This window comes from Haliotis cracherodii, unplaced genomic scaffold (genome assembly GCF_022045235.1).
Source record: "Haliotis cracherodii isolate W230 unplaced genomic scaffold, xgHalCrac1.p SCAF_8, whole genome shotgun sequence".
Lineage (NCBI taxonomy): Eukaryota > Metazoa > Mollusca > Gastropoda > Lepetellida > Haliotidae > Haliotis > Haliotis cracherodii.
In genome coordinates, this window is record NW_027266341.1 from 30178847 (window position 1) to 30205707 (window position 26861).

Genomic DNA, 26861 nt, shown 5'->3' on the forward strand with positions numbered 1-26861 from the left:
ACCTTGGAATAAAGATTCACAGAAACGGGAGATTTGTAGAAGCCATCAAAACCTTAGTAGAAAATGCAACAAAAGCTATGTTCTCATTACTGAAAAAGGACGTATTATTAATTTGACTTTGGATTGTTTAATATCTGCATTTGATTCTTTGATTTCCCCGACCCTTATGTACTGTTGTGAAATTTGGGCATTTGAAAACATAAAAGTTCCCTTAATATTTCTTAAACTGGCAGCTGGTCTTCGAAATGCAAATCCAAATTATATGCTCTATGGGGAGCTCGGGAGGGAACCCCTCTATATCAAAATGTACAAACGTGTTATTCTATTCTGGCATAAAATGGCAATCTATATTCAAACTCCAAAATTAACAAATATGGTCTATAAATTTATCGCTCATAACTACGCTTGCAACTCTGAAAAACTTACATGGACAAGAAAAAAATACTAAACCACTGTGGTCTCGCTGAAATATTTGACAAACCGTTAATGTGTTCATCTCCATGGCTAGCTTTAAAAGTTGAAGAAATATTGAAAGACCAATTCCTGCAGAATTGGCACAGTTCCATTACTGAGAGTTCTAAAGGTATTTAAAGATAATGCTTAAAGAAAATATTACCTTTGAAAAATATCTCTATCTGCCTAAAAGGGTTTATCAACCAATCTTACAATTTAGAACCACAAACCAGAACTTTCCAATTGAAACTGGACGCTGGTCTGATATCCCTGAAGTGGAACGTTTGTGTAATCAATGTATATCTCCCGCGGTTGGTGACGAGTTTCATAAACTGTTTAGATGTGAAGCTCTTCTCCAGTGGCGGTCTATGTACATACCTAAAGATCTCTCTGAATGGCCTATAATGTGTATAAATTAAAAAAAGAAGTTTATCCAGCATTAAAGTAAAAGATATGAAAAACTTGTCCTAATTCATTAATACCATATTTAGATATGTTGAAGCTGTTCAAAAACGTGTCTGAGATTCTTGTTTATTTATTTATTTCTATATTTCATTGCAACTTTGGATCACTATATGTATTTGCACAATTCTCCTGTCATCTTGATACTGATATTTTTATTATATTATGAATTTATATTATAATGTTTCTCATGTACCACCGTTAGTAAGATTTTCTGAGAATAAACTGAACTGAACATGCATCAACCAAGTCAGCGAGTCTGACCACCCGATCCCTTTACGTCGCCTCTTACGGCAATCATGGGTTGCTGAAGACCTATTCTACCCCGGATCTCTGCGGTTCTGGAACGCATTAACTGTCGCTGGATCGTTACAGTGAGTGAGACGTGGTTCTAAGCCGCTTTTAGCAATATTCCTGCAATATTTCGGCGGGGAACACCAGAAATGGGCTTCAATGATTAGAGGAATTACGAATTATCCGCCCTGGGTGAAAGAATTGCCATTGGGATATCCCGAGCTTGTGGTGTGTTGTTTTATTTGGATAAAACTGTTTTAACAGTAAGGAAGAGTTACTTCCCTTCCGCCGAAAGTATCTTATGTACGTGTGCAGCCAAGCTAGTAGAGGTACTGCCCCTTACTTCCAGGTGGCGTCCTCCACACTTTAATATCGCAAGCAGCAAGGCAAGTACTCGCAAGCACATTTTTGGGTTGGTTTGGTTTGGTTTGAATGGGGTTATACCGAGCTTTTGGTGAGTGACTTACAACATTCATTCACGGGGGACACATAATCCGTAATTACGAGTTTTGAATACGTTATGATGTATATTACTCGTTGACAGTTTGAAAGAGAAAATTTAAAAAAAAAAAGGACACTGAGGCCAACCTATTGGTCAGATGACGTAATGTAATCAATATCTGACGTCATTAACAATGAATGACGTCACATCGTAGTTTTCTTGACAATGAAACACTGACGTCATATATATGTGGCTTCAACTGAATCGCTAAATGCACATGTCCAAATATCCGAAAGTTATTACACACGAATGTTATTACACACAAACTTATAGGTGATATGAGAAAGGGGGCACCATCTGCATTCCTGACCGACTCGTCACAATCCAGGATAGGTCGAATGCCCTCTTTTAGTATTTCGTAACCACTCGCCCCTTTCCGTGACACGAATTGCTTTTGTAGGTTACGGAAAGACGCGACCAGTAACGCATGACATTCCACCACTTGCCTCTTTCCGTAATCGCTATTCGGCTTGTCCCGGAATAACACGAGTTGCAAGCCGAATATCAGGCTACGGAAAGGCGCGAGTGGTGATGAATGGATAACACGGACTGATACGGAACCAGCCGAAGTATGCTCCTCACAGCGATAGCCCGTTCGTGGAGCTCTCTACACTGAGTGTAACGAAGGTGTCACGCGCTGTGTAGGAGCTTGAGGCCGAAGCTTTCAAGGGAGGTAACTCTACTTTGTTTATGTATAAAGAGGTTGAAGTTTCGTTTATGACTAGGCAAATTAAGATTATCATCGTCAAAGACATTTTGCAACATAACGTAAGTATGTAGTTGACATTTGAGTGTTATTTGTTTACAGACTAGCATAATGTCATCTAGCTGTTTTGTCGCATTTGAAGACGATTCTTCGGGTTCGACACATGTTAGATCCTGTTAAAATCTTTAGGCAGTGAACCGCTGACGTGAACCGGTAAGGGGTGGATTGGATTAACTTACAATTTAAGCTTGTTATTTACACTTTGTCGAACATTATTAATTAGTCAGTTACAGTGATTAACATGGTTCATTAAGCATGTTGTTATAACATCTTTTTTGACAATTCAGTGAAATTTAAACAGTGCATCAATAACATGCAGTACACACCTGGGCTCGAACAGAGACAAAACTGAATAAAAGTGAACAATGCAGTCAAGCCCCACCACCCTCCTTGTCTGCCACAGCTGTGGATGGTTTTTATTTTTAGGAACTCTGGAACGCCAATAAATCTTGTGTGTCTTGGACTTTTGAATATAAGTAAAATCATTATAGTGTTTATAAGCAGGTGCTCCAACCCCCACTTTTGTCATTTGTTATTCTTACTGTATGCTTCTTGTTATCCATTACCTGTTGTTGTCAGAGCTCCAGATAAGCTGCGTATCTGCATAGAATACGCATCAGAAATGCAGAAATATGCAGTTAAATAAAATCCAAGCGTATCAAATACGCAACGAACATTACAGATACGCTACAAAAATAAAACTTGTGCGTATCATCAAAATATTGTGAAGTAACCCTGCGTATTCCATTAGCAAATCAGCAACTTATTTTGAAATTATAGACGGGCATTCCGTCAACCTTGCCAAACTCCACGATGATAGTTACATCGTGATCATTTGTCATCACACTTTCTTGTTGAAGTTTTGTGGTATTTTTGAGTCCTATAAAGCTCTCGAACCCACACGATACCAGTTTGCAGGGACTAGATGAATAGTGTTTTTAAATATTTAACTTAAATACCCACATGTGTAAAAACTAGTGGGTAACAGAAATTTGAATACCCAGATAGAATTACTGATACCCAATGATTTTAAAATGCATGGGTAAAATACCCACTACACCAAAAGCTTATCTGGAGCTCTGGTCATGTTAATCTGCTGCTTTTCACAACATTCCATGTGTCATATATATTTGGTGCAGGAGCAAATGACAACAAACGCCTGTAATGTTGGTTCCATCATTTACTGAGGATAGCATCATCCACATACACTGATGACATCACACATGACATAGTTCACACTCAGTGGGCGTGGCACTGCTGTAATGTAAACAATACCATGTGCTTCTATAGTGATCAATAGCATGCAGTACTACATATACTTCATCATGTATATATACCTCTCATCATTTGGTTGTAGTCATTTCAGCTTGATAACAGTGTAAGAATCTACATCAAAACCATGCTATATGCAATAAACCAGAAGTTGTTATCCATAAAGTTGTACGTTTTCTAATTAATTTCCAACTGTGTATATAGATGACCAGGGGTTGAATGTAACAGGGAGATGACACAAAATTGATTTAATGCTGAAAGAGATAATTAATTAGCTGTCGTCATATCACACTTAAGTGCATTTGAGCGCACAGCAGTAGTTTATTTCATTCTTGACCATTCCAAGACCAGCAGAATGACAGATTTCAGAAAGGAGTGAGTGTTGACAGTTGTGATCAGATCATTCATGACTACTTGTGTTGCAGCAGACTGACAGGGGTGTAATATAAAATCTCCATATGACTACACAACAGCACCAGGATGAATGGATCGAAGTGCATTTGAGTTTCCTGAAAGTACGGAAATGTGATGATAGATGAATGTAGGTGTCATCCCAAAACTGACCAGAGACAAACCAAACTCAAATTTGTGATCAAGCAGATAACCACTAACAATACTACTACTTATGATAGTCCTGATCATGAACTGTAACCATGATGTCAGAGTCGAGGTGAGTTCAGCGGATACCTTGTACATGCAATATTCACATCAGGCCCATTTTCTGAAAGTAGGAAGTCCATTTTAAAAGTTGTTTTTTTATGATTTCATTACAGGATTTGTTCACTGTTACAGTCAGTAACAGTATCAGTCAGTCTGATCTGCAATATGTGATATTATCATATTTTTTTAACAAAACATATACAACAAATGCCATAATGATAAACATGAATATAATGTACATTAGTCTCTGACCATTTCAACAGGTTTCAATTATTTGGTCAAATTGGTACAAGGTTGAGCATTGACAATAATGAGTCCAGTCATTTGGTTCTTGTGAAAAATATAATTAAAGAACCATGTTGTACATGCTTATAGACACACATACTCACTATGTATCCATCAACTGATATATTTCAGAATTAACTTTAGCATGTTTAGTAAGGGTGTGCTGTATTATTAGTATATCGGTAAACTGAGGTTCATTCTTTCCACTATACGTATCACAGTATCATTTTTTCATGCTCCATATTGGGTGATGTCAAACAGTGATTTCTTTAATGATATTGCATCGCAAAATATTGTGATACACTATAAACCTCCAATACTCCATCGCTAATGTTTAGATATGTAAATATTGTTATGGTCTAATTGTGACATTAAGAAATATAAAATAACATTAGATGATGCAGTATTAGTACTTAATTGCCTTTTTAATTTCTGTTTTAGCAAATTTAAAGCATGTTTGTCTTAGTAGAATTTCATTTGTTGAAAATATTTTTTGTTATAACTAAATCATTGCAGATCATATAACATATATTATAAAAACATTAAGTTATATTTACATACCTTAGGGCATGTTACCATTAGTACAAGTGTGCCTTGTTTTGACATGAAGCTGCATGGTGTGAGTGAGTGAGTTGGGTTTAACGCCGCTTTTAACAGTATTCCAGTTATATCGCGGCGTGTCGGCTTAATGTGGGAGGAAAGCCCGAAGTGATGCAGGTGTCAGACGTTTACCACTTTGATGAAACCCACGAGCACGGGTATGGTGCTGACAAACCTAGAAACATAATCAGGGCGAACGGGGATTCAAACCCACAATCATAGCTTTCTGGCAAGCCCAAGGGATGCAACTCTGCACAGCGAATCGAGGGGCCTTAGACGACTGGGCCACCTGTGTCCCAGTGCATTCTAAATAACCTAAAACATGCAGTGATGTACATAGGAATATACTTATACTTATTTAAAAATAATATATTTTACTTTGTAATGGCCTGACAAGATTTTTTTTTTACTATCCATGTGTGCCCTGTGTTTCAGTATTGATACAGAGATATGGCGGAAGTGGTCACCAGCAGTGTGATGGGAGTGTACTCCTCTCTCACCCAGGCAGTGACGTGGAGCTCGGTTCTGGTGTATGGAGCCATATTGGGACTGTCGTATGGGTTCTACAAGGTCATCCTGACGCCATACCTAACGCCACTCCGAAACGTAAGTGTTGGACTGATGTTTTGTTATCTTTCTGTTAGTTAATGTACTGTCAAAGGACCCATGGTTTAAGTAGAAAAACACAGGGATGCTAGGAAAGTGACCCAAAATATAAGGCGGCCCTCAGTACAAGCCTTTAAAATCGATGCTAATTCATATACCCCGTCTTTAAAGCGAATCTGAATGAAGCACATCATCAGCGCATACACAATCTCTACATCTGCAGTAAAAATGTGTTTGTCTTCCACAGAAAACAATTACATCGTATCCCTTCAGCAAATTAAACTTGGTCAATGCAAATTTATAATTTAAGATAAAAAACACAAGTCATGGTGATTTACCGATTAAATTGTTTTTCCTGTTCTGATAGGCATTGTTTTATATGCAGAGATTAGGATTACCATGTGTATTTTCTCGTAAACTGAGACGGAAGTACCAATCAGCTCAACACACGTTTCTCTGAATCTACTGGTGATTCAGATAATAATTATCCAATAATATAACTTTAATGAATTTTGATACAATGATAGAAAGAATTGTATCTGAAACTATTATTTTATCAGGAATATTCCAATATCATGTTATTTTAGTAGTATTTTACTATATACATGTATATTTAAAATATAAAAAAAATAACCATAAACGTAGCACTTTCGTACAGCTGATTGCAATTGCCAGATATGCCGGTCTGGCATTTATGATATATGTTTCCATTCTCTAGCCACTAAAGTTTGTTTCAAGGCAGTGAGGCACCAATAGCGATAATATGACCGTGGTTGCTGTAAATAACGGTGATTTGTGTGATCTTCTGATAACTTCACATACAATTTCGCTGAAAGGAATATATAAAATATAGAATGAAATCTTGAATTGATAAAATAGATTAACATAAGTCCAGATTTTCAGTGTTTTCATGCAAGGAAATAACATTTTGCTTTGCTTCGTGGTTAAATTTATACTTGTAGCGACTTAAGTCTCTAAATACTCAAAACAAAAGAGAAAATAGTGACTAAAGTTTGCGTGAATGACGTGTAGATCTAAGTTACTTCAGAGATGAATTGAACATGATGTTGAAACTAAAACATAGTAATTTTCATGCGTTTTTTTATTTTTTGGAACTGACAAAAATTAGCGGGAAGGGTAATTTTTAGAGTTGCCAGTCCATCAGGACTGGCAGTTTAAAAAACCAGCAGGAACATTGTGATAATGTACGCTCTTGTTTTATGAACGTCAATTTCGCGGTCATGTGACCGACCTCTCGTCCAATGGAAAAGCCGTATATCGTGTAAACTTCAAATAAAAAAATTATTTGCCCATAATTAGGGGTGCGTATTTTACACGAGTGCGTATTATAGAAGATTAAATACAGCATGTGTTTGCTTGGATTTGAGCTCCTTCACCACCCCAATTGATTCTCTCAACCATGCCCTATAAGTATATCTGATATGCCTCCAATATATCCCATATTTGAAGGATATAAGAATGGATGACATTGAAGGTCAAGGTCACTGAGTATATGTACCTCAAGCAGAAGGTTAAGGAGTGTTCTAAACTTTCAGCTGGTTAAAGATTTAAGGTATCGACCACTGATAAATGTATACCTAAAAGGCGACTATGCTTGTCGTAAGAGGCGACTAACGGAATCGGGTGGTCAGGCTCACTGACTTGGTTGATGCATGTCATCGATCCCAATTGCATGGATCGATGCTCATGATGTCAATCACTGGATTGTCTGGTCCAGACTCTATTATTTACAGACCGCCGTCATATAGCTGGAATATTGCTGAGTGCGGCGTTAAACAACAAAACAAACAAACGATAAGTGTATAAAAATGGGTCAAAAGTTCTCCATTTTGTTAAGGTTCCATGTTACGTGACCAACACCTATTACTTCCAGATACCAGCACGACCAGTCACTAGTATTTTCCTAGGGAATATGCGGGAGATATTTGCCGGTGAAAGCATTGATCCCTATATCAAGTAAGTAACATTCATATGTCAGTCGTCAATGCCCAAAGGGGTGGTAGAGTAGCCTAGTGCTTGAAGCGTTCGCTCGTGACGCCAATGGTGCTGGTTCAATTCCCCACAATATCTGGTGTCCCTTCCATGACACTGTTGAGAGATGCTAAAAACGGCATGAAACTAACTCACTCACGATGGTCACAAGTATTGTGGGTTGGGGTTTATGTCATTTTGAACACTATTTAGTTGCTGGTATATCGTGATGGGTCAGATTAGGTCAGGAACACTAGGCTGAAACCACTACAGCCCTAGAAATTCATTTCAAGTAGACAAGTCCAGATGATAAATAGAACCCTTATTTTACTAGTCCTCAGAGTTTGTAGCTAGTCCTGGTTGAACATGTTTACTTTGTTTGGATGTAGTCCCAAGTGCTTCTAGTCAACGAGGACTACCATCACTGGATTTTATCTTGTCCTCACCACCATTTAGTAGTCATGGGCTAGAGGACCAACATGAACTGTAAAGGCTGCCACTATCATGGGTATGGTAATCAAAGACCAAGGATCATGATAAGATTGGAAGAATGGTTTGGGGATTGGAACCTATGATTTTCTGATCCTAGCAGAGATAAGGAATTCATGCTACTGGTTAGCCATGGTTACTGAGGTAGGCAATGGATACTGAGCGGATTTAGCAATAAGAACCTCAGAAATATCATCTGTAGTTCCCTTCCTGAGTTCAAGAGTCGTTTGTAGTCTGTCATACAGACCCTGATACAAATATATCAAATACAGCCCATGCCAGTCTATAATGTTTGGCAAGTCTAGATTACTAGATAGTCTCTAGGCTCCTTTTTATTGTATTTTTATTAAGATAATTTAACAACTGTTTTTTCTGTAAGATATTTTCATTTCAGAGACTAGACAGCGTTAGAAATTGGCACTAGTCCCATAGTCCTTGCCAAGCTGCCCAATAGTTAAGGTATCATAAGGACTAGTAGAAATTTGCCATTATTAAGGGTTTTGCTATATGTTATCATTATAAGGACTAGTAGACTAAAACAGTTAGTTTCTATCACTGCTAGATGTCAGTCTAAGTCGTTTGCTTTTATGACATTTATCAGTAAATATGTTTATATAAATGAAGGCGTAATATTTTTTTGTATAAAGGTGGGTGAAGGAGATGAAGACAAGTGTGATCCGGTACCACCATATTCTGGGGGCCCAGAGACTGATGGTGGCCGACGCTGATGCCATGAAGCACATCATGGTCACACACAGCAAGAACTATGTGAAGCCAACGTTCCTTTTCAAGTTAGTGTGTCCTGATACCATTAGTTTTCAATGAAGAAGTTACTTTTTTGTCCGATTTTTTAGTGGTGAATCTAATAACAAATAATAGACATTGATCTGACCAGGATCAGATGCATTCCTTATTGCCTTCAGTTCACTTTGTCTGCAGTGCAGTTGGGCTGACAGTGTAGATAGTTTCTGGTGCCATTCACAAACAGTGTAGATGGTTTCTGGTGCCATTCACAAACAGTGTAGATGGTTTCTGGTGCCATTCACAAACAGTGTAGATGGTTTCTGGTGCCATTCACAAACAGTGTAGATGGTTTCTGGTGCCATTCACAAACAGTGTAGATGGTTTCTGGTGCCATTCACAAACAGTGTAGATGGTTTCTGGTGCCATTCACAAACAGTGTAGATGGTTTCTGGTGCCATTCACAAACAGTGTAGATGGTTTCTGGTGCCATTCACAAACAGTGTAGATGGTTTCTGGTGCCATTCACAAACAGTGTAGATGGTTTCTGGTGCCATTCACAAACAGTGTAGATGGTTTCTGGTGCCATTCACAAACAGTCTAGATGGTTTCTGGTGCCATTCACAAACAATGTAGATGGTTTCTGGTGCCATTCACAAACAGTCTAGATGGTTTCTGGTGCCATTCACAAACAATGTAGATGGTTTCTGGTGCCATTCACAAACAGTGTAGATTATTTCTGGTGAAGTTCACTAACAATGTTGATAGTTTCTTGCAAGAGTGATTTGTAACACCGATATTCAGATGCATCGCGATATTTGACCCACGATACAATACACGATACACGATACACGTGAGCCTGTTTATCGACACACCACTATACAGAACGCAAATCTTATGTACAGTGTTCCCTCGCTATTGCAGCCTTCAATATAGCTGCAACAGGGTTACAGCATGCGGTAACGCATGCCTCCCAAAACTTACATTTTTAATCAACTCAAGTTTTACACTGACACGATGTTTTGCTCCATCTCAAGAAACATTATCAGCTGATAACGTAACACCTCAAATACCAGACAACATATCCACACTGAAGTATGCAATTTAAGCCCATAATATACCATCTGCTTATAAAACCATGATCATTCTATATCTGGACTTATGTTTGTCATATATTTTATTAATTTTATTCAAAATTTAATTCAATGTTGTTTACATAAATTTTGGCAAAATCGTGTGTGAAGTGATTGGTAGATCGCACAGCTATTTACGGCTATTGAGGCCTTGAAATGCACTTTAGTTACCAGAGAATGAATACATATCATAAATGCCATAATTTGACTCTTGTATGTCAAGATAACATTATCGTTATCAAAATACATGGGAAGTCCCAACAGTGACTGGACAATTTGTTCCATACTTAATATGTATAGTAAAAGCTGCAAGTGAAATAACATGATATTAAAATATATCATTCCAGATAAAACAATAATTTTAGGTACATTAGTTAACATTTTAGTTAACATTCCACTGTCAGGTGTCACAGTTAACATTCCACTGTCAAGTGTCACAGTTAACGTTCCACTGTCAAGTGTCACAGTTAAGATTTCACTGTCGAGTGTCACAGTTAACATTCCACTGTCGAGTGTCACAGTTAACATTCCACTGTCAAGTGTCACAGTTAACATTCCACTGTGAAGTGTCACAGTTAACATTCCACTGTCGAGTGTTACAGTTAACATTCCACTGTCAAGTGTCCCCAGTTAACATTCCACTGTCAGGTGTCACAGTTAACATTCCACTGTGAAGTGTCACAGTTAACATTCCACTGTGAAGTGTCACAGTTAACATTCCACTGTGAAGTGTCACAGTTAACATTCCACTGTGAAGTGTCACAGTTAACATTCCACTGTCGAGTGTCACAGTTAACATTCCACTGCCAAGTGTCACAGTTATCATTCCTTTGTCAAGTGTCACAGTTAAAATTCCACTGTCGAGTGTCACAGTTAACGTTCCACTGTCAAGTGTAACAGTTAACATTCCACTGTCAAGTGTCACAGTTAACATTCCACTGTCAAGTGTCACAGTTAAGATTTCACTGTCGAGTGTCACAGTTAACATTCTACTGTAAAGTGTCACAGTTAACATTCTACTGTCAAGTGTCACAGTTAACATTCCACTGTAAAGTGTCACAGTTAACATTCCACTGTCGAGTGTCACAGTTAACATTCCACTGTCAAGTGTCACAGTTAACATTCTACTGTCAAGTGTCACAGTTAACATTCCACTGTCAAGTGTTACAGTTAACATTCCACTGTCAAGTGTCACAGTTAACATTCCACTGTCAAGTGTCACAGTTAAGATTTCACTGTCGAGTGTCACAGTTAACATTCCACTGTCAAGTGTCACAGTTAACATTCCACTGTCGAGTGTCACAGTTAACATTCCACTGTCAAGTGTCACAGTTAACATTCCACTGTCGAGTGTCACAGTTAACATTCCACTGTCAAGTGTCACAGTTAAGATTTCACTGTCGAGTGTCACAGTTAACATTCCACTGTCAAGTGTCACAGTTAACATTCCACTGTCAAGTGTTACAGTTAAGATTTCACTGTCAAGTGTCACAGTTAACATTCCACTGTCAAGTGTCCCCAGTTAACATTCCACTGTCAAGTGTCACAGTTAACATTCTACTGTCAAGTGTCACAGTTAACATTCCACTGTCAAGTGTCACAGTTAACATTCCACTGTCAAGTGTCACAGTTAACATTCCACTGTGAAGTGTCACAGTTAACATTCCACTGTGAAGTATCACAGTTAACATTCCTCTGTCGAGTGTTACAATTAACATTCCACTGCCAAGTGTCACAGTTAAGATTTCACTGTCAAGTGTCACAGTTATCATTCCTTTGTCAAGTGTCACAGTTAAAATTCCACTGTCGAGTGTCACAGTTAACATTCCACTGTCAAGTGTCACAGTTAACATTCCACTGTCAAGTGTCACAGTTAACATTCTACTGTCAAGTGTCACAGTTAACATTCCACTGTCAAGTGTCCCCAGTTAACATTCCACTGTAAAGTGTCACAGTTAACATTCTACTGTCAAGTGTCACAGTTAACATTCCACTGTCAAGTGTCACAGTTAACATTCCACTGTCAAGTGTCACAGTTAACATTCCACTGTCAGGTGTCACAGTTAACATTCCACTGCCAAGTGTTACAGTTATCATTCCTTTGTCAAGCGTCACAGTTAACATTCCACTGTCAAGTGTCACAGTTAACATTCCACTGTCAAGTGTCACAGTTAACATTCCACTGTCAAGTGTCACAGTTAACATTCCACTGTCAAGTGTCACAGTTAACATTCTACTGTCAAGTGTCACAGTTAACATTCCACTGTCAAGTGTCACAGTTAACATTCCACTGTCAAGTGTCACAGTTAACATTCCACTGATTCCACATTGTTTCTTACAGGCTGTTCACAAGAGTCACAGGCGATGGCTTGATCAGCTTGAATGGACAACAGCACCTAACTCAGAGAAAACTCTGTCTCGGAGCATTCAAGAGTTCATTTCTAAAAAGTGAGTACGAGAGTTGCTGAGTCAAACGTGATTACCTCGCAACGATTCCAGGCACATCGCAGCGAGGCTGGCAGCCCTCAGGCTGAGTGGGGCAGATGAGATTTTTATGCTCTAATCTGCAATGTGTCTGCGAGATCACCATGGGCTGAATTAATTTAGCCAGCAATGGCAAGTCAGTGGTTTCAGAGATTTATCTAAGCTCTCCAAGGGACAATATTTTACAAAAGATGGTTTATTTTCTCATTTTATTCTGAGAAGTGCATACATTTTGTTGGTCATATATGTAACAGGAATCAAGTTAATATTCTTTGATATAACCCTGGCTTAACCAAACCCTTTCATAATCAAAAGAAATCTCTGCTAAAAGCAGAGTTCATTGTAAGATTCCAGCTATATCATGAGGATGTGTTTTTTTAATCACTTTCAAATTGTCATGGTAACCCTATCATTGATCACTGCCAAAGGCTGCAGTGACTAAATCAGATGGGTCCATGTGTAGCTGATCCCCTCAGTAGTTAAACGTGAGGCATGGTGGCTGTAGACACAGACGACGTCATCTGGTGAATGAGTGAGTGAGTATGGCCTTATGCAGCACTCAGCAGTATTCCAGCTGTGTTTGTGCTCGACTTGTCAAGATGTGGTCCAGTGAGATCACTGGATGATGTACCGTTGTGTGGAACTGAGCCTGAGTTTTCTTGTGATAAGGTACATCTTCTTGAGGCAAGGGTGGAAAGGGACTAAAAAAGCCCAATTTCCACCCTTGCCGAACTAGGCTGGAATTTCTGGGATCGATCATAGCGCCACCAGTGGCTACTTCGAGTTATGCACCTTCTATTGCCCTCCTGTTGACCAATCAGATTCTTTTCATATACAAACAAAATGGCGGCGCCCATTCAAGATGATGTGATTGTTAATCAAGATCTATATTGTCAAGAAATGGGTCTTCCTTCACGAAGTGCATCAAATGACGTGAGCACCTTGGTTATAAACATGAACATATTTGGAAAATATCTGTTGATGCCGAGTTTGCAGTATACATGCTTTATAAAATCATGTAATTGAACTAAATCTACATGGCATTTGATTTTGTAATCCGATTTTGGTTTGGATTATGCATAGACTCGTCCAACCAAAATATAACTCCATAATTCCAAGCTAGTTCGGCAAGGGTGGAAACTGGACTTTTACAGTCAGTTAACTCCCTTGCCTCAGGAAGATGGAAAAGCTAAGGGTTTAACCACGATGCTATCCCACTTCCCCTGTAGCTGGTGGAGGAGTTGTGCTCAGATGGTTTCTCTGAGAGCCCAGTTTGAAATATGTCTGGTAACTTTAAAAAGACAAATGTGTCAAATGTTTGGAAGGAAACATTGGATATATTGTCTATGAACACATTTAAAATCCTGTCGTCGTATGATGGTTTGAAGAAAATATTGATGCTGTTTCAGACATGATTCCAGCCATACAGAAACATGGAGAGGAACTTGTGGACTTTTGGGTTCAGAGTCTGAAGGAAAATGAAGATGCAGATCTGGACATTGGGGATGACATGAGTAGAATGGTAAGTCCTGGACACTGGAGCACACTTCAGAAGAGTAGAACCTAGCTGTTAAAGCAGAGTTAAGTAGAATGTAGAATAGCAGATGTTTAACATTGAACCAAAGTTCAATATGAGAGTAGAAACTAAATATTGAAGCACACTTCAGTAGAATAATAGAAGCTGACTATTGAAGCACCATTCTGTAGAACAGAAGTATTTAGATATTGGAGCCAAGATCCACATACATTTAGCTACAAGATCCACATACATTCAATGCCAAGATCCAGATACATTCAGCACCATGATCCAGATACACTCAGCTCCAAGAACCACATACATTAAATGCCAAGATCCACATGCATTCAACGCCAAGATCCACATACACTCAGCTCAGAGATCCACATACATTCAACGCCAAGGTCCACATACACTCAGCCTCAAGATCCAGATACACTCAGCACCAAGATCCACATACATTCAGCAACAAGATCCACATACATTCAACGCCAAGATCCACATACATTCAACGCCAAGGTCCACATACACTCAGCCTCAAGATCCAGATACACTCAGCACCAAGATCCACATACATTCAGCAACAAGATCCACATACATTCAACGCCAAGATCCACAAACATTTAGCTCCAAGATCCACATACATTCAACGCCAAGATCCACATACATTCAATGCCAAGATCCACATACATTCAACGCCAAGATCCACATACATTCAACGCCAAGATCCACATACATTCAATGCCAAGATCCACATACATTCAACGACAAGATCGACATATATTTAGCTCCAAGATCCACATACATTCAACGCCAAGATCCACATACACTCAGCTCCAAGATCCACATACATTCAAAGCCAAGATCCACATACATTCAACGCCAAGATCCACATACATTCAACGCCAAGATCCACATACATTCAACGCCAAGGTCCACATACACTCAGCCTCAAGATCCAGATACACTCAGCACCAAGATCCACATACATTCAATGCCAAGATCCACATACATTCAATGCCAAGATCCACATACATTCAACGCCAAGATCCACATACATTCAACGCCAAGATCCACATACATTCAATGCCAAGATCCACATACATTCAACGCCAAGATCCACATACATTCAACGCCAAGATCCACATACATTCAATGCCAAGATCCAAATACATTCAACGACAAGATCGACATATATTTAGCTCCAAGATCCACATACATTCAACGCCAAGATCCACATACACTCAGCTCCAAGATCCACATACATTCAAAGCCAAGATCCACATACATTCAACGCCAAGATCCACATACATTCAACGCCAAGATCCACATACATTCAACGCCAAGATCCACATACATTCAATGCCAAGGTCCACATACACTCAACCTCAAGATCCAGATACACTCAGCACCAAGATCCACATACATTCAACGCCAAGATCCACATACATTCAACGCCAAGATCCACATACATTCAACGCCAAGATCCACATACATTCAACGCCAAGATCCACATATATTTAGCTCCAAGATCCACATATATTTAGCTCCAAGATCCACATATATTCAACGCCAAGATCCACATACATTCAACAACAAGGTCAGATACACTCAGCTCCAAGATCCACATATTCTCAGCAGTACATGTGATGGCTGCTGACTATTGCATGACAGATGGACATATAAGGTAAACAATGTGTTAATGGAAAGGCTTTGTACTTTAAACTTGTTGTTGACAGACAATGGATATCATCTCAGACTGTGGGTTTGGGTACAACACTGAAGCCCTGTACAAACCAGAGCAGAAAGGATCCCGTGCCTTCACAGACCTGTTGTACGGCTTCAAACCAAGGTCAGTGTAGGTCAGGACTGCCTCTGTGGGGTAGTGGATAGAGCGTTTGCCTAGAGAGTGGAAGGTCAGTGGTTCGATAATCTGACTGCCTCTGTGAAGTAGTGGATAGAGCATTTGGCTGGAAAGTGGAAGGTCAGTGGTTCGATCCCCTGACTGTCTCTGTGGAGTAGTGGATAGAGCTTTTGCCTGGAGAGTGGAAGGTCAGTGGTTCGATACCCTGACTGCCTCTGTGGAGTAGTGGATAGAGCTTTTGCCTGGAGAGCGGAAGGTCAGTGGGTTCGATCCCCTGACTGCCTCTTTGGGCTAGTGGATAGAGCGTTTGCCTGGAGAGTGGAAGGTCAGTGGTTCCATCCCATGACTGCCTCTGTGGAGTAGTGGATAGAGCATTTGGCTGGAGAGTGGAAGGTCAGTGGTTCGATACCCTGACTGCCTCTGTGGAGTAGTGGATAGAGCATTTGGCTGGAGAGTGGAAGGTCAGTGGTTCGATACCCTGACTGTCTCTGTGGAGTAGTGGATAGAGCATTTGGCTGGAGAGTGGAAGGTCAGTGGTTCAATACCCTGACTGCCTCTGTGGAGTAGTGGATAGAGCATTTGGCTGGAGAGTGGAAGGTCAGTGGTTCGATACCCTGACTGTCTCTGTGGGGTAGTGGATAGAGTGTTTGCCTGGAGAGTGGAAGGTCAGTGGTTTGATACCCTGACTGTCTCTGTGGGGTAGTGGATAGAGTGTTTGCCTGGAGAGTGGAAGGTCAGTGGTTTGATACCCTGACTGTCTCTGTGGGGTAGTGGATAGAGTGTTTGCCTGGAGAGTGGAAGGTCAGTGGTTCAATACCCTGACTGTCTCTGTGGGGTAGTGGATAGAGTGTTTGCCTGGAGAGTGGAAGGTCAGTGGTTCGATCCCCTGACTGTCTCTGTGGAGTAGTGGATAGAGCGTTTGCCTGGAGAGTGGAAGGTCTGTGGTTCAATACCCTGACTGTCTCTGTGGAGTAGTGGATAGAGTGTTTGGCTGGAGAGTGGAAGGTCAGTGGTTCGATCCCCTGACTGTCTCTGTGGAGTAGTGGATAGAGTGTTTGCCTGGAGAGTGGAAGGTCTGTGGTTCAATACCCTGACTGTCTCTGTGGGGTAGTGGATAGAGCGTTTGCCTGGAGAGTGGAAGGTCTGTGGTTCAATACCCTGACTGTCTCTGTGGGGTAGTGGATAGAGCGTTTGCCTGGAGAGTGGAAGGTCTGTGGTTCAATACCCTGACTGTCTCTGTGGAGTAGTGGATAGAGTGTTTGCCTGGAGAGTGGAAGGTCTGTGGTTCAATACCCTGACTGTCTCTGTGGAGTAGTGGATAGAGTGTTTGCCTGGAGAGTGGAAGGTCTGTTGTTCAATACCCTGACTGTCTCTGTGGGGTAGTGGATAGAGTGTTTGCCTGGAGAGTGGAAGGTCAGTGGTTCGATCCCCTGACTGTCTCTGTGGAGTAGTGAATAGAGCATTTGGCTGGAGAGTGGAAGGTCTGTGGTTCGATCCCCTGACTGTCTCTGTGGAGTAGTGGATAGAGTGTTTGCCTGGAGAGTGGAAGGTCAGTGGTTCGATCCCCTGACTGTCTCTGTGGAGTAGTGGATAGAGTGTTTGCCTGGAGAGTGGAAGGTCTGTGGTTCAATACCCTGACTGTCTCTGTGGGGTAGTGGATAGAGCGTTTGCCTGGAGAGTGGAAGGTCTGTTGTTCAATACCCTGACTGTCTCTGTGGGGTAGTGGATAGAGTGTTTGCTTGGAGAGTGGATGGTCGTGTATATTCATCATTATGTAAGTGCAAGAATTAAACCTCATTACACCTCGCCTAGTGCAGGACATATGATCTGCACATAGCAGTCAACTCAAGCAGACCACCTGTGTTGTCTATAGTTTTATATATGTATGATTTATGAAGATCTGTGATCTGTGACTTTCCATGAATATCTGACTATCCATAATTTTTTGCTTACATCTTGCTAAGATTGGTGACTCAGTGATTTGTGACAATCCATTATTTTTACACTCCCAGTGAGTGTGACTGGCCATGCTATCTCGATTTAGTGACTTTCCAGTAATGTGACTATTCAGAATTTGCGATCACTTGAACCAAGGGAGACGTTGGTTGTAAAGTTTTCCCTTCATCTGTTGTATTTTATTCGAAACATTTAGGCTTCAGAGCCTAGTGACTTTTTTTCAACATGTTTTCGGTCGAGTTCCATGTGATACTCTCAATACAAACAGATAACAAGTCATATCTAATTAATCACAAAGGCGTTGCAGCACAAAGAGAGCCGAGCATGATTCTTTTAATAAGAATGAGTGAGTATGGTTTTACGCCCTTTTAGCAATATTCCAGCAATATCACTGCGGGGAACACCAGAAATGGGCTTCACACGTTGTACTCATGATGGGAATCAAACCCAGGTCTTAGGTGTGACAAGCGAACGCTTTAACCACTAGACTACCCCACCGGCCCTCTTTTACTAAGAATGATCTTCTATTATTGATCACGATGTGGATGGCAAAATATGCCTGAAGATAAATGTTACATTTAGATCTTTCATCTTCAGCATCCTGAGGGTTTTATCGCCATGGCTGCAGTCCCACCTACCAACGGAGGAGAACAGCAACTTTACAAAGAACTTGACATTGACGAACCAGATGATCCAGGATGTCATCAGCAACAAGCAGGAGGTCTTGAAGGAGTGCACAGGTGATGATGGTAGAGAGTAGGAAGCAAGTGCTTGCAGAGCTCCAGATACTTTTTTGAGCGATTGAATTTTTAGTACTTTTTACTCCAGGTTTTTTTATTGTAATTGGGTTATTACAGTTTTCATTGGGTAACCAATATTTTTTCACTCATCTATTCATCACTCTATTGGGTTTCTCCCAAAATTAGTGAACATTTTAAGATTAAAAAAAAAGAAAAAATGTTTTATATGTATATAACTGTTCTAAATATATAGGCTTGACTCGGAAAGTAAATTAGCTCCTTTATACGCATGCTGGAAAAGCTTGATTGGGTATTTACGCGTCGTGTATTTTTCCTGTTTTTCACTTAATGCATGCGTTTCTGTACGCAATTTAATTGAAAATAATTGTGTTTTGAATATAAAAATTGGGGGGGAATGTTACCCAAATATGCTGCTTATCTGTAGCTCTGTGATTGTTCACATTCAATGCTTGTAAACTATTGATTCAGGGTGGTAGTGGTAGGGTTGTTGTTTGTTTTTTAATTGTTTACCATGGGTGGCTCATTCATCTAAAGAGCTATTTGTTATAGGGAGGGTAGCAAAATGTACCACAAGAATATGATTCAATCCCATTACGATTGGCCCCGACTATGATCCTCTGCTTTGTGAGCACCATGTAGCAGGTCATGGAGTCATCAAACAGATGTGTGTTAGTTTGTTTGTTGTTTAACACGTCACTCAGCAATATTCCAGCTACATGACGGCAGTCTGTAAATAATCCTGACCAGACAATCCCATCATTGAGATACTATACGAGTCAGCAAGCCTGACCACCCAATCCCGATTGTCGCCTCTTTCGACAAGCATAGTTGCCTTTTACAGCAAGCATAGGTTGCTGAAGACCTATTCTACCCTGGGTCTTCAATCAAACAGATGACATCATTATCTGTTTCTGTGGACAAGGCATCCAACCTTAGATCAGAAGGTCCATGGTAAAATTGAACCCGGGTCTTTGGCGTGATGAATAAACGCTTTGACCACTAGGCTACCTCACCGCCCCAAGCGGCATATGGAACCAAACTTGAACCAAACAGTTTGATCGTTACAGATGAGAGTAAACTTTCGGACCTACTTAGCATGCTGCTGCTGGCACGGGACACCGAGTCTGGGGAAGGGTTGTCACGGCAACAGCTGAGAGATCATGTGATGACCTTCATGTTGGCTGGTCATGAGGTGAGACCTTCAGTGAGAGGTCACTGTACTGTACACTGTAGAGGTTACTACACAATTGTCTGTCAGTTTGTTTGTTTGTTTGTTTTACGCTGCACTCAGCAATATTCCAGCTATATGACGGCGGTCTGTAAATAATCGAGTCTGGACCAGACAATCCAGTGATTGACATCATGAGCATCGATCCACGCAAGTGGGACCGATGACATGCATCAACCAAGTCAGCGAGCCTGACCACCCGATCCTGTTAGTCGCCTTTTACGGCAAGCATGGGTTGCTGAAGACCTATTCTACCCCGGATCTTCACAGGTCCATCAGTGCAGTAACCTACTCCTTACACACCCTAAAATTGCATCATTTTAGCGTGGAATCAATGCATAATTTGTCTATTTTATCCAGTGATTGCAGTGGAGCATTAATACATAACACAACTGTCATGAGGGACATCATCGGGCTGCCTGCTTACTTATCATACGTATTGTGCACCACAAAACACAAAAGAGTCTCTGCCGTATCTGTGAATTATCAAGGCGATGATGATGCAAACTAGATGAGATCAAAGAACATTTCTTGAACACTCTAAAACCATAAGGTTTTGACACTGACATAGGTGCTTTGAACCGATACACGAGAAACTTATCAATGAATGACAATCAAGTCACATATTCACAGATTTCCACAGTTAGAAATTTACATATTTCTTGTCTTTTTTCACCAGACAACAGCAACTTCAATGACGTGGTGCCTCCTGAAACTGTCTGAATTCCCCGAGATTCAGAAACGCCTTCGTGATGAGGTCACTGCAACCTTGCCCCCAAGAGGTCAACCAATCACAGTGGAGCATCTGGAGAAGATGCCATATTTGGCATGTGTGATCAAGGAAACATTGCGGTCAGTGTGCATGATTATTGATACTCTCTCTATCCCCATGGTGATTCCTGTGCAGAGGGAACTCCTAGTAGCCCATGCTTGTAAGAGTGGATACAGTGTCTGCGCAAAGAACAGAAGGTCGGTGGTTCAATCCCCAGATGTGTCATGCCAAAAGATCTTAAAGATGGTACTTGTTACCCTGCCTGACTCTCAGCATTGAGAGGATAAACAAGGACAAAGACTCCCTACATCCATCCCTCCCTCCCTCCCTCACTCACCCAAACAACCAATGACACACCCAATCCCACCCTCACTCACTCACTTACTCACTCTCACTCACCCAAACAACCAATGACGCATCCAATCCCACCCTCACTCACTCACTTACTCACTCACTCTCACTCACCCAAACAACCAATGACGCATCCAATCCCACCCTCACTCACTCACTTACTCACTCTCACTCACCCAAACAACCAATGACGCATCCAATCCCACCCTCACTCACTCACTTACTCACTCTCACTCACCCAAAAAACCAATGACGCATCCAATCCCACGCCTCACTCACTCACTCACTCACTCACTCACTCACTCACTCACTCATCTGTTTCCATGTCAGGCTATACCCAGCTGCTCCGATGACATTCCGGACCGCTGTTCATGATGACGTCATCAACGGCTACTCCATCCCCGCTGGCACCATCATCAACATCCATGTGGGAGCCTTACAAAGGTAGGCTGTTCTTCAGGATCAGTAATGTCATGTACGAGGGAAGTAAAGGCAGACTTCAGGTGAGTCAAGGGTTACTTAAGGGTCTGTCGGGTCTGTGAGAGAGTTTTGTGTAACAGTATTTCCAGTTGTATCATGCCATTTCAGCTTAATGTTGGAGGAAAACACGAAGTGATGCAGGTCTCAGACATTTACCACTTTGGTGAGACTAATACTTTAGGGTCTGTGAGATTGTAATACCTCTGAAGTGAGGGATTCTTTAGGGTCTGTGAGGTTGTACTACCTCCGAAGTGAGGGATTCTTTAGGGTCTGTGAGGTTGTACTACCTCCAAAGTGAGGGATGCTTTAGGGTCTGTGAGGTTGTACTACCTCCGAAGTGAGGGATTCTTTAGGGTCTGTGAGGTTGTACTACCTCCAAAGTGAGGGATACTTTAGGGTCTGTGAGGTTGTACTACCTCCGAAGTGAGGGATTCTTTAGGGTCTGTGAGGTTGTACTACCTCTGAAGTGAGGGATTCTTTAGGGTCGGTGAGGTTGTAATACCTCCAAAGTGAGGGATTCTTTAGGGTCTCTGAGGTTGTAATACCTCTGAAGTGAGGGATACTTCAGGGTCTGTGAGGTTGTACTACCTCCGAAGTGAGGGATATTTTAGGGTCGGTGAGGTTTTAATACCTCCGTAGTGAGGGATTCTTTAGGGTCTGTGAGGTTTTAATACCTCTGAAGTGAGGGATACTTTAGGGTCTGTGAGATTGTACTACCTCCGAAGTGAGGGATATTTTAGGGTCGGTGAGGTTTTAATACCTCTGTAGTGAGGGATTCTTTAGGGTCTGTGAGGTTGTCATACCCCCGAAGTGAGGGATTCTTTAGGGTCTGTGAGGTTGTAATACCTCTGAAGTGAGGGATTCTTTAGGGTCTGTGAGGTTGTACTACCTCCAAAGTGAGGGATTCTTTAGGGTCGGTGAGGTTGTAATACCTGCAAAGTAAGGGATTCTTTAGGGTCGGTGAGGTTGTAATACCTCTGAAGTGAGGGATTCTTCAGGGTCGGTGAGGTTGTAATACCTGCGAAGTGAGGGATTCTTTAGGGTCTGTGAGGTTGTAATACCTCTGAAGTGGGGGATTCTTTAGGGTCTGTGAGGTTGTACTACCTCCAAAGTGAGGGATTCTTTAGGGTCTGTGAGGTTGTAATACCTCTGAAGTGGGGGATTCTTTAGGGTCTGTGAGGTTGTAATACCTCTGAAGTGGGGGATTCTTTAGGGTCTGTGAGGTTGTAATACCTCTGAAGTGGGGGATTCTTTAGAGTCTGTGAGGTTGTAATACCTGCGAATTTAGGGATTCTTTAGGGTCTGTGAGATTGTACTACCTACAAAGTGAGGGATTCTTTAGGGTCTGTGAGGTTGTAATACCTCTGAAGTGGGGGATTCTTTAGGGTCTGTGAGGTTGTAATACCTGCGAAGTGAGGGATTCTTTAGGGTCTGTGAGGTTGTAATACCTCTGAAGTGAGGGATACTTTAGGGTCGGTGAGGTTGTAATACCTCTGAAGTGAGGGATTCTTTAGGGTCTGTGAGATTGTACTACCTGCGAAGTGAGGGATTCTTTAGGGTCTGTGAGGTTGTAATACCTCTGAAGTGGGGGATTCTTTAGGGTCTGTGAGGTTGTAATACCTGCGAAGTGAGGGATTCTTTAGGGTCTGTGAGGTTGTAATACCTCTGAAGTGAGGGATACTTTAGGGTCGGTGAGGTTGTAATACCTCCAAAGTGAGGGATACTTCAGGGTCTGTGAGGTTGCAATACAAGACTGGTGTGGGAGATACCTAAAATGATTAGTCATGTTTTAGAAATGTTTCTAAATACATTGGAAATAGCTTATCAGCTTATAATCAATTTAAATTAAATAAATATTTACATTTCCCAGAAACCCAGCCTACTGGACAGATGCAGAAGAGTTCAAACCGGAACGTTTCATGGACGACAGTAAGCTCCATTCATACGCCTGGCTGCCATTTGTGGCCGGGCCCAGAATGTGCATTGGGTACAAGTTTGCCCTCATGGAGATGAAAGTTATTTTGGCAATTCTGTTCCAAGAGTTTGACTTTAAACTCTCAAACCCAGACCAGATTTACAAGAAACGACAAAGAATCACAATGAGACCAGAGCCCGCACTTAAATTGAAGGCAAAGGTGTTGAACTATTGAAGTGTTCTACAAGGTCCTTGAAGGCAGAGGGGTTGAAGTGTTCTACAAGGTCCTTGAAGGCAGAGGCGTTGAAGTGTTCTACAAGGTCCTTGAAGGCAGAGGTGTTGAAGTGTTCTACAAGGTCCTTGAAGGCAGAGGCGTTGAAGTGTTCTACAAGGTTCTTGAAGGCAGAGGTGTTGAAGTATTCTACAAGGTCCTTGAAGGCAGAGGTGTTGAAGTGTTCTACAAGGTCCTTGAAAGCAGAGGTGTTGAAGTGTTCTACAAGGTCCTTGAAAGCAGAGGTGTTGAAGTGTTCTACAAGGTCCTTGAAGCCAGAGGGGTTGAAGTGTTCTACAAGGTCCTTGAAGCCAGAGGTGTTGAAGTGTTCTACAAGGTCCTTGAACTTATTAAACAGTGGATGTGTTCTACACCTTGTAGACAGGGGTATTTAACTGTTGAAGTGTTGAAAAGAATTATTTTAGACAACATAACATATATTAGTCATCAGTCATATACAATACTGAGTGCCTTCTTGTCACAGGGAAAAACATATATAAAACTGAGTGAGATGATTAATACACAGTTCTTATTACCTAGAACCTATTGTTTGCCAATTCTTGAAGTAAGCAAGTCTAATATCAACAACCTTGAACAAAGGGATGTAACCCATTTTGTTGCAGACCATTAATCTGATACACATTTGGTTTTGTTGGAAAAGCCGATTGTCATTATCCTAGAAGCTCATGGGTAACTCTTTCTAAAATAGTTTTATTTTTGTGTTTTGTTTTTTATTCTGTTTTTTATTCATTTGAGTTAGCAAAATGGGTTATGAATTAGCTTCTGAGAAAGTTTAGCTATGTGTATGTATTTATTCAACAAACCCTTATTGTTTCCAGGTGACTTAATGTTGTGTAACACCTCACATTGTTACAACTGTGTACACAAATGCCTGTAGGTAATCATATTAATAGCAGAGAACCAGAGGTAGATAATGTAAGCAGTGATACACACTGTCAGGGTTTTAGCCGACCCCCTCACTGTAACCACCCAATCCACATTTTAGTTGCAGTGATTTATCTAGGTCTGCTCAGAGGATGATATTCGGCCCAAGGCAGCAGCAAATTCCAGTAAATATTCCCAAATTGGAATTACAAATTTCCCATTTCATGTTATTTGGTGAGGACTTTAGGGCTTTGTGCAGGTGACTTGTATTTCTCCGACCAATTTGAGCAAAATAAGTCTTACCTTATTCGACGTAATAAGCGCCCCGCTCTAATAAGCGTCCACGGCGATATTTGCCAATATATTGGCCAGTGAACAAACCCAATTAGCACCCCTTCTGATTGATCAATGTACACAAGTCAGCATAAAACACGAAATTTATCTTTCAAATATGTTTTTTCCACCAAAATAATATTCTAATAAGAGCCCCCTATTTCTAATTTTGAGAGCGCCCTGGACGCTTATTACGACAATTAGGTTATGTCCCAAATTGCCTGCCTAGGGCTGTGAGTTTAGAATCCTGGATACATCCCTGGCTTCTGACAAGCATGAGGTACGGAGGACCCTCTCTGTGCTGGTGTCACGTGTTGTGGGACAGCCTCATGGTCACATACATAACCCAGCAGTCACTTGCTCATCTCGTCATCAGGGAAATATCTACTAAGATCCAGTGATGAGCATCTCGTCATCAGAGAAATATCTACTTAGATCCAGTGATGAGCATCTCGTCATCAGGGAAATATCTACTTAGATCCAGTGATGAGCATCTCATCATCAGAGAAATATCTACTTAGATCCAGTGGTGAGCATCTCTTCATCAGGGAAATACCTTCTTAGATGCAGTGATGAGCATCTCGTCATCAGAGAAATATCTACATGTACTTAGATCTGGTGCTGAGCTTGAGCCAGTCATCAAGCCAGGTTGTTGATCCATGAGAATAAATATCAGTAATAAACTAGATTAAGTCTATTTAATGAACTTTACAATTATGGTGAAAAAAATGGACAGAAACTTATACAATATTCTTGACATAGAACAAAAATTATTTCATGAAGATAAATATTAAACGTCACTGCCCAAGATTATCTACGGAATCTGCAGATTCCATTGGGCGTAAATATGAATGGATCACTGAAAGTCACCAGAGGTTCACAAACTCGTCTGAACCTCCTCTTCAACGATAAAATGAACTATAACCCAAGCCTGGGCACATCAGTAAAGTTTATGGATGTGAGAACAAATGTAGGATGTGTACATAAATATTTTTTGTTTTTTTAATACTTGGTTTACGGGTGTGCCGACGCATCATTTCATGAACAAAAGTAACTTTTTTTAAGCTTGTGCATGCATGCACACATACCACAGACTCACACGCACGCACACATACACACACACCTAGAAACATGCACACAATCACACACACTTGATGCACTATCTTGGATGTAGATAAACCACATGCTTGTTTGAAATTCCAAACACTTTTTGTTCATGCACTGCTGTAAAAATTAGGTTTTAATTAAAAAAAATTGTTAAAATTCTCATGGAAATATGTTATGTTTTATTATACACAATGTTATTACCGTGTTAGACGTAATAAGCGCCCAGGGCGCTCTCAAAATTAGAAATAAGGGGCTCTTATTAGAATATTATATTGGTGAAATAAAACAGAGTGGAGAAATTTCATGGTTTATGCTGACAGCCTGAAATGTTTATATAAGACAGATATATTTTTCTAGAAGTTTATTGCCCATAATTAGGGTGCATATAACACACGAGTGTGTATTATGTACACTGATCAATTGGAAGGGGCATCAATCATCGGCATGAAAATGATGATGATGATGATGATGATGATGATGATGATGATGATGATGATATGTTTACATACAAATTAAGTGTACAGAATGGGTTGTACAGTTTGGTACAATATTTAAGGACATCATTGTGACCCATTTAACAGATTATATATGTAGTATTTGTTGTGTTAGTGACGTTTCTGTAACATTCTACACAAGTTAAACCTGTTCATACTTTTGTAGTCATATTTTGGAAGAACATTTAG

General features: G+C 40.7%; 1 protein-coding gene across 1 annotated transcript; it reads left to right on the plus strand.

Moving 5' to 3' along the window:
- Positions 1-2401: 2401 nt before the first annotated feature.
- LOC139450258 (uncharacterized) lies at positions 2402-26861 on the plus strand. Its single transcript, XM_071231936.1, has 12 exons — positions 2402-2479; positions 5730-5900; positions 7795-7877; positions 9029-9172; positions 12597-12703; positions 14149-14261; positions 15995-16107; positions 18673-18815; positions 19904-20028; positions 20744-20916; positions 21518-21631; positions 23538-26861. Exons 2-12 carry the CDS (start codon positions 5745-5747, stop codon positions 23815-23817), a joined length of 1551 nt encoding a protein of 516 aa, XP_071088037.1. The 5' UTR covers positions 2402-2479; positions 5730-5744; the 3' UTR covers positions 23818-26861.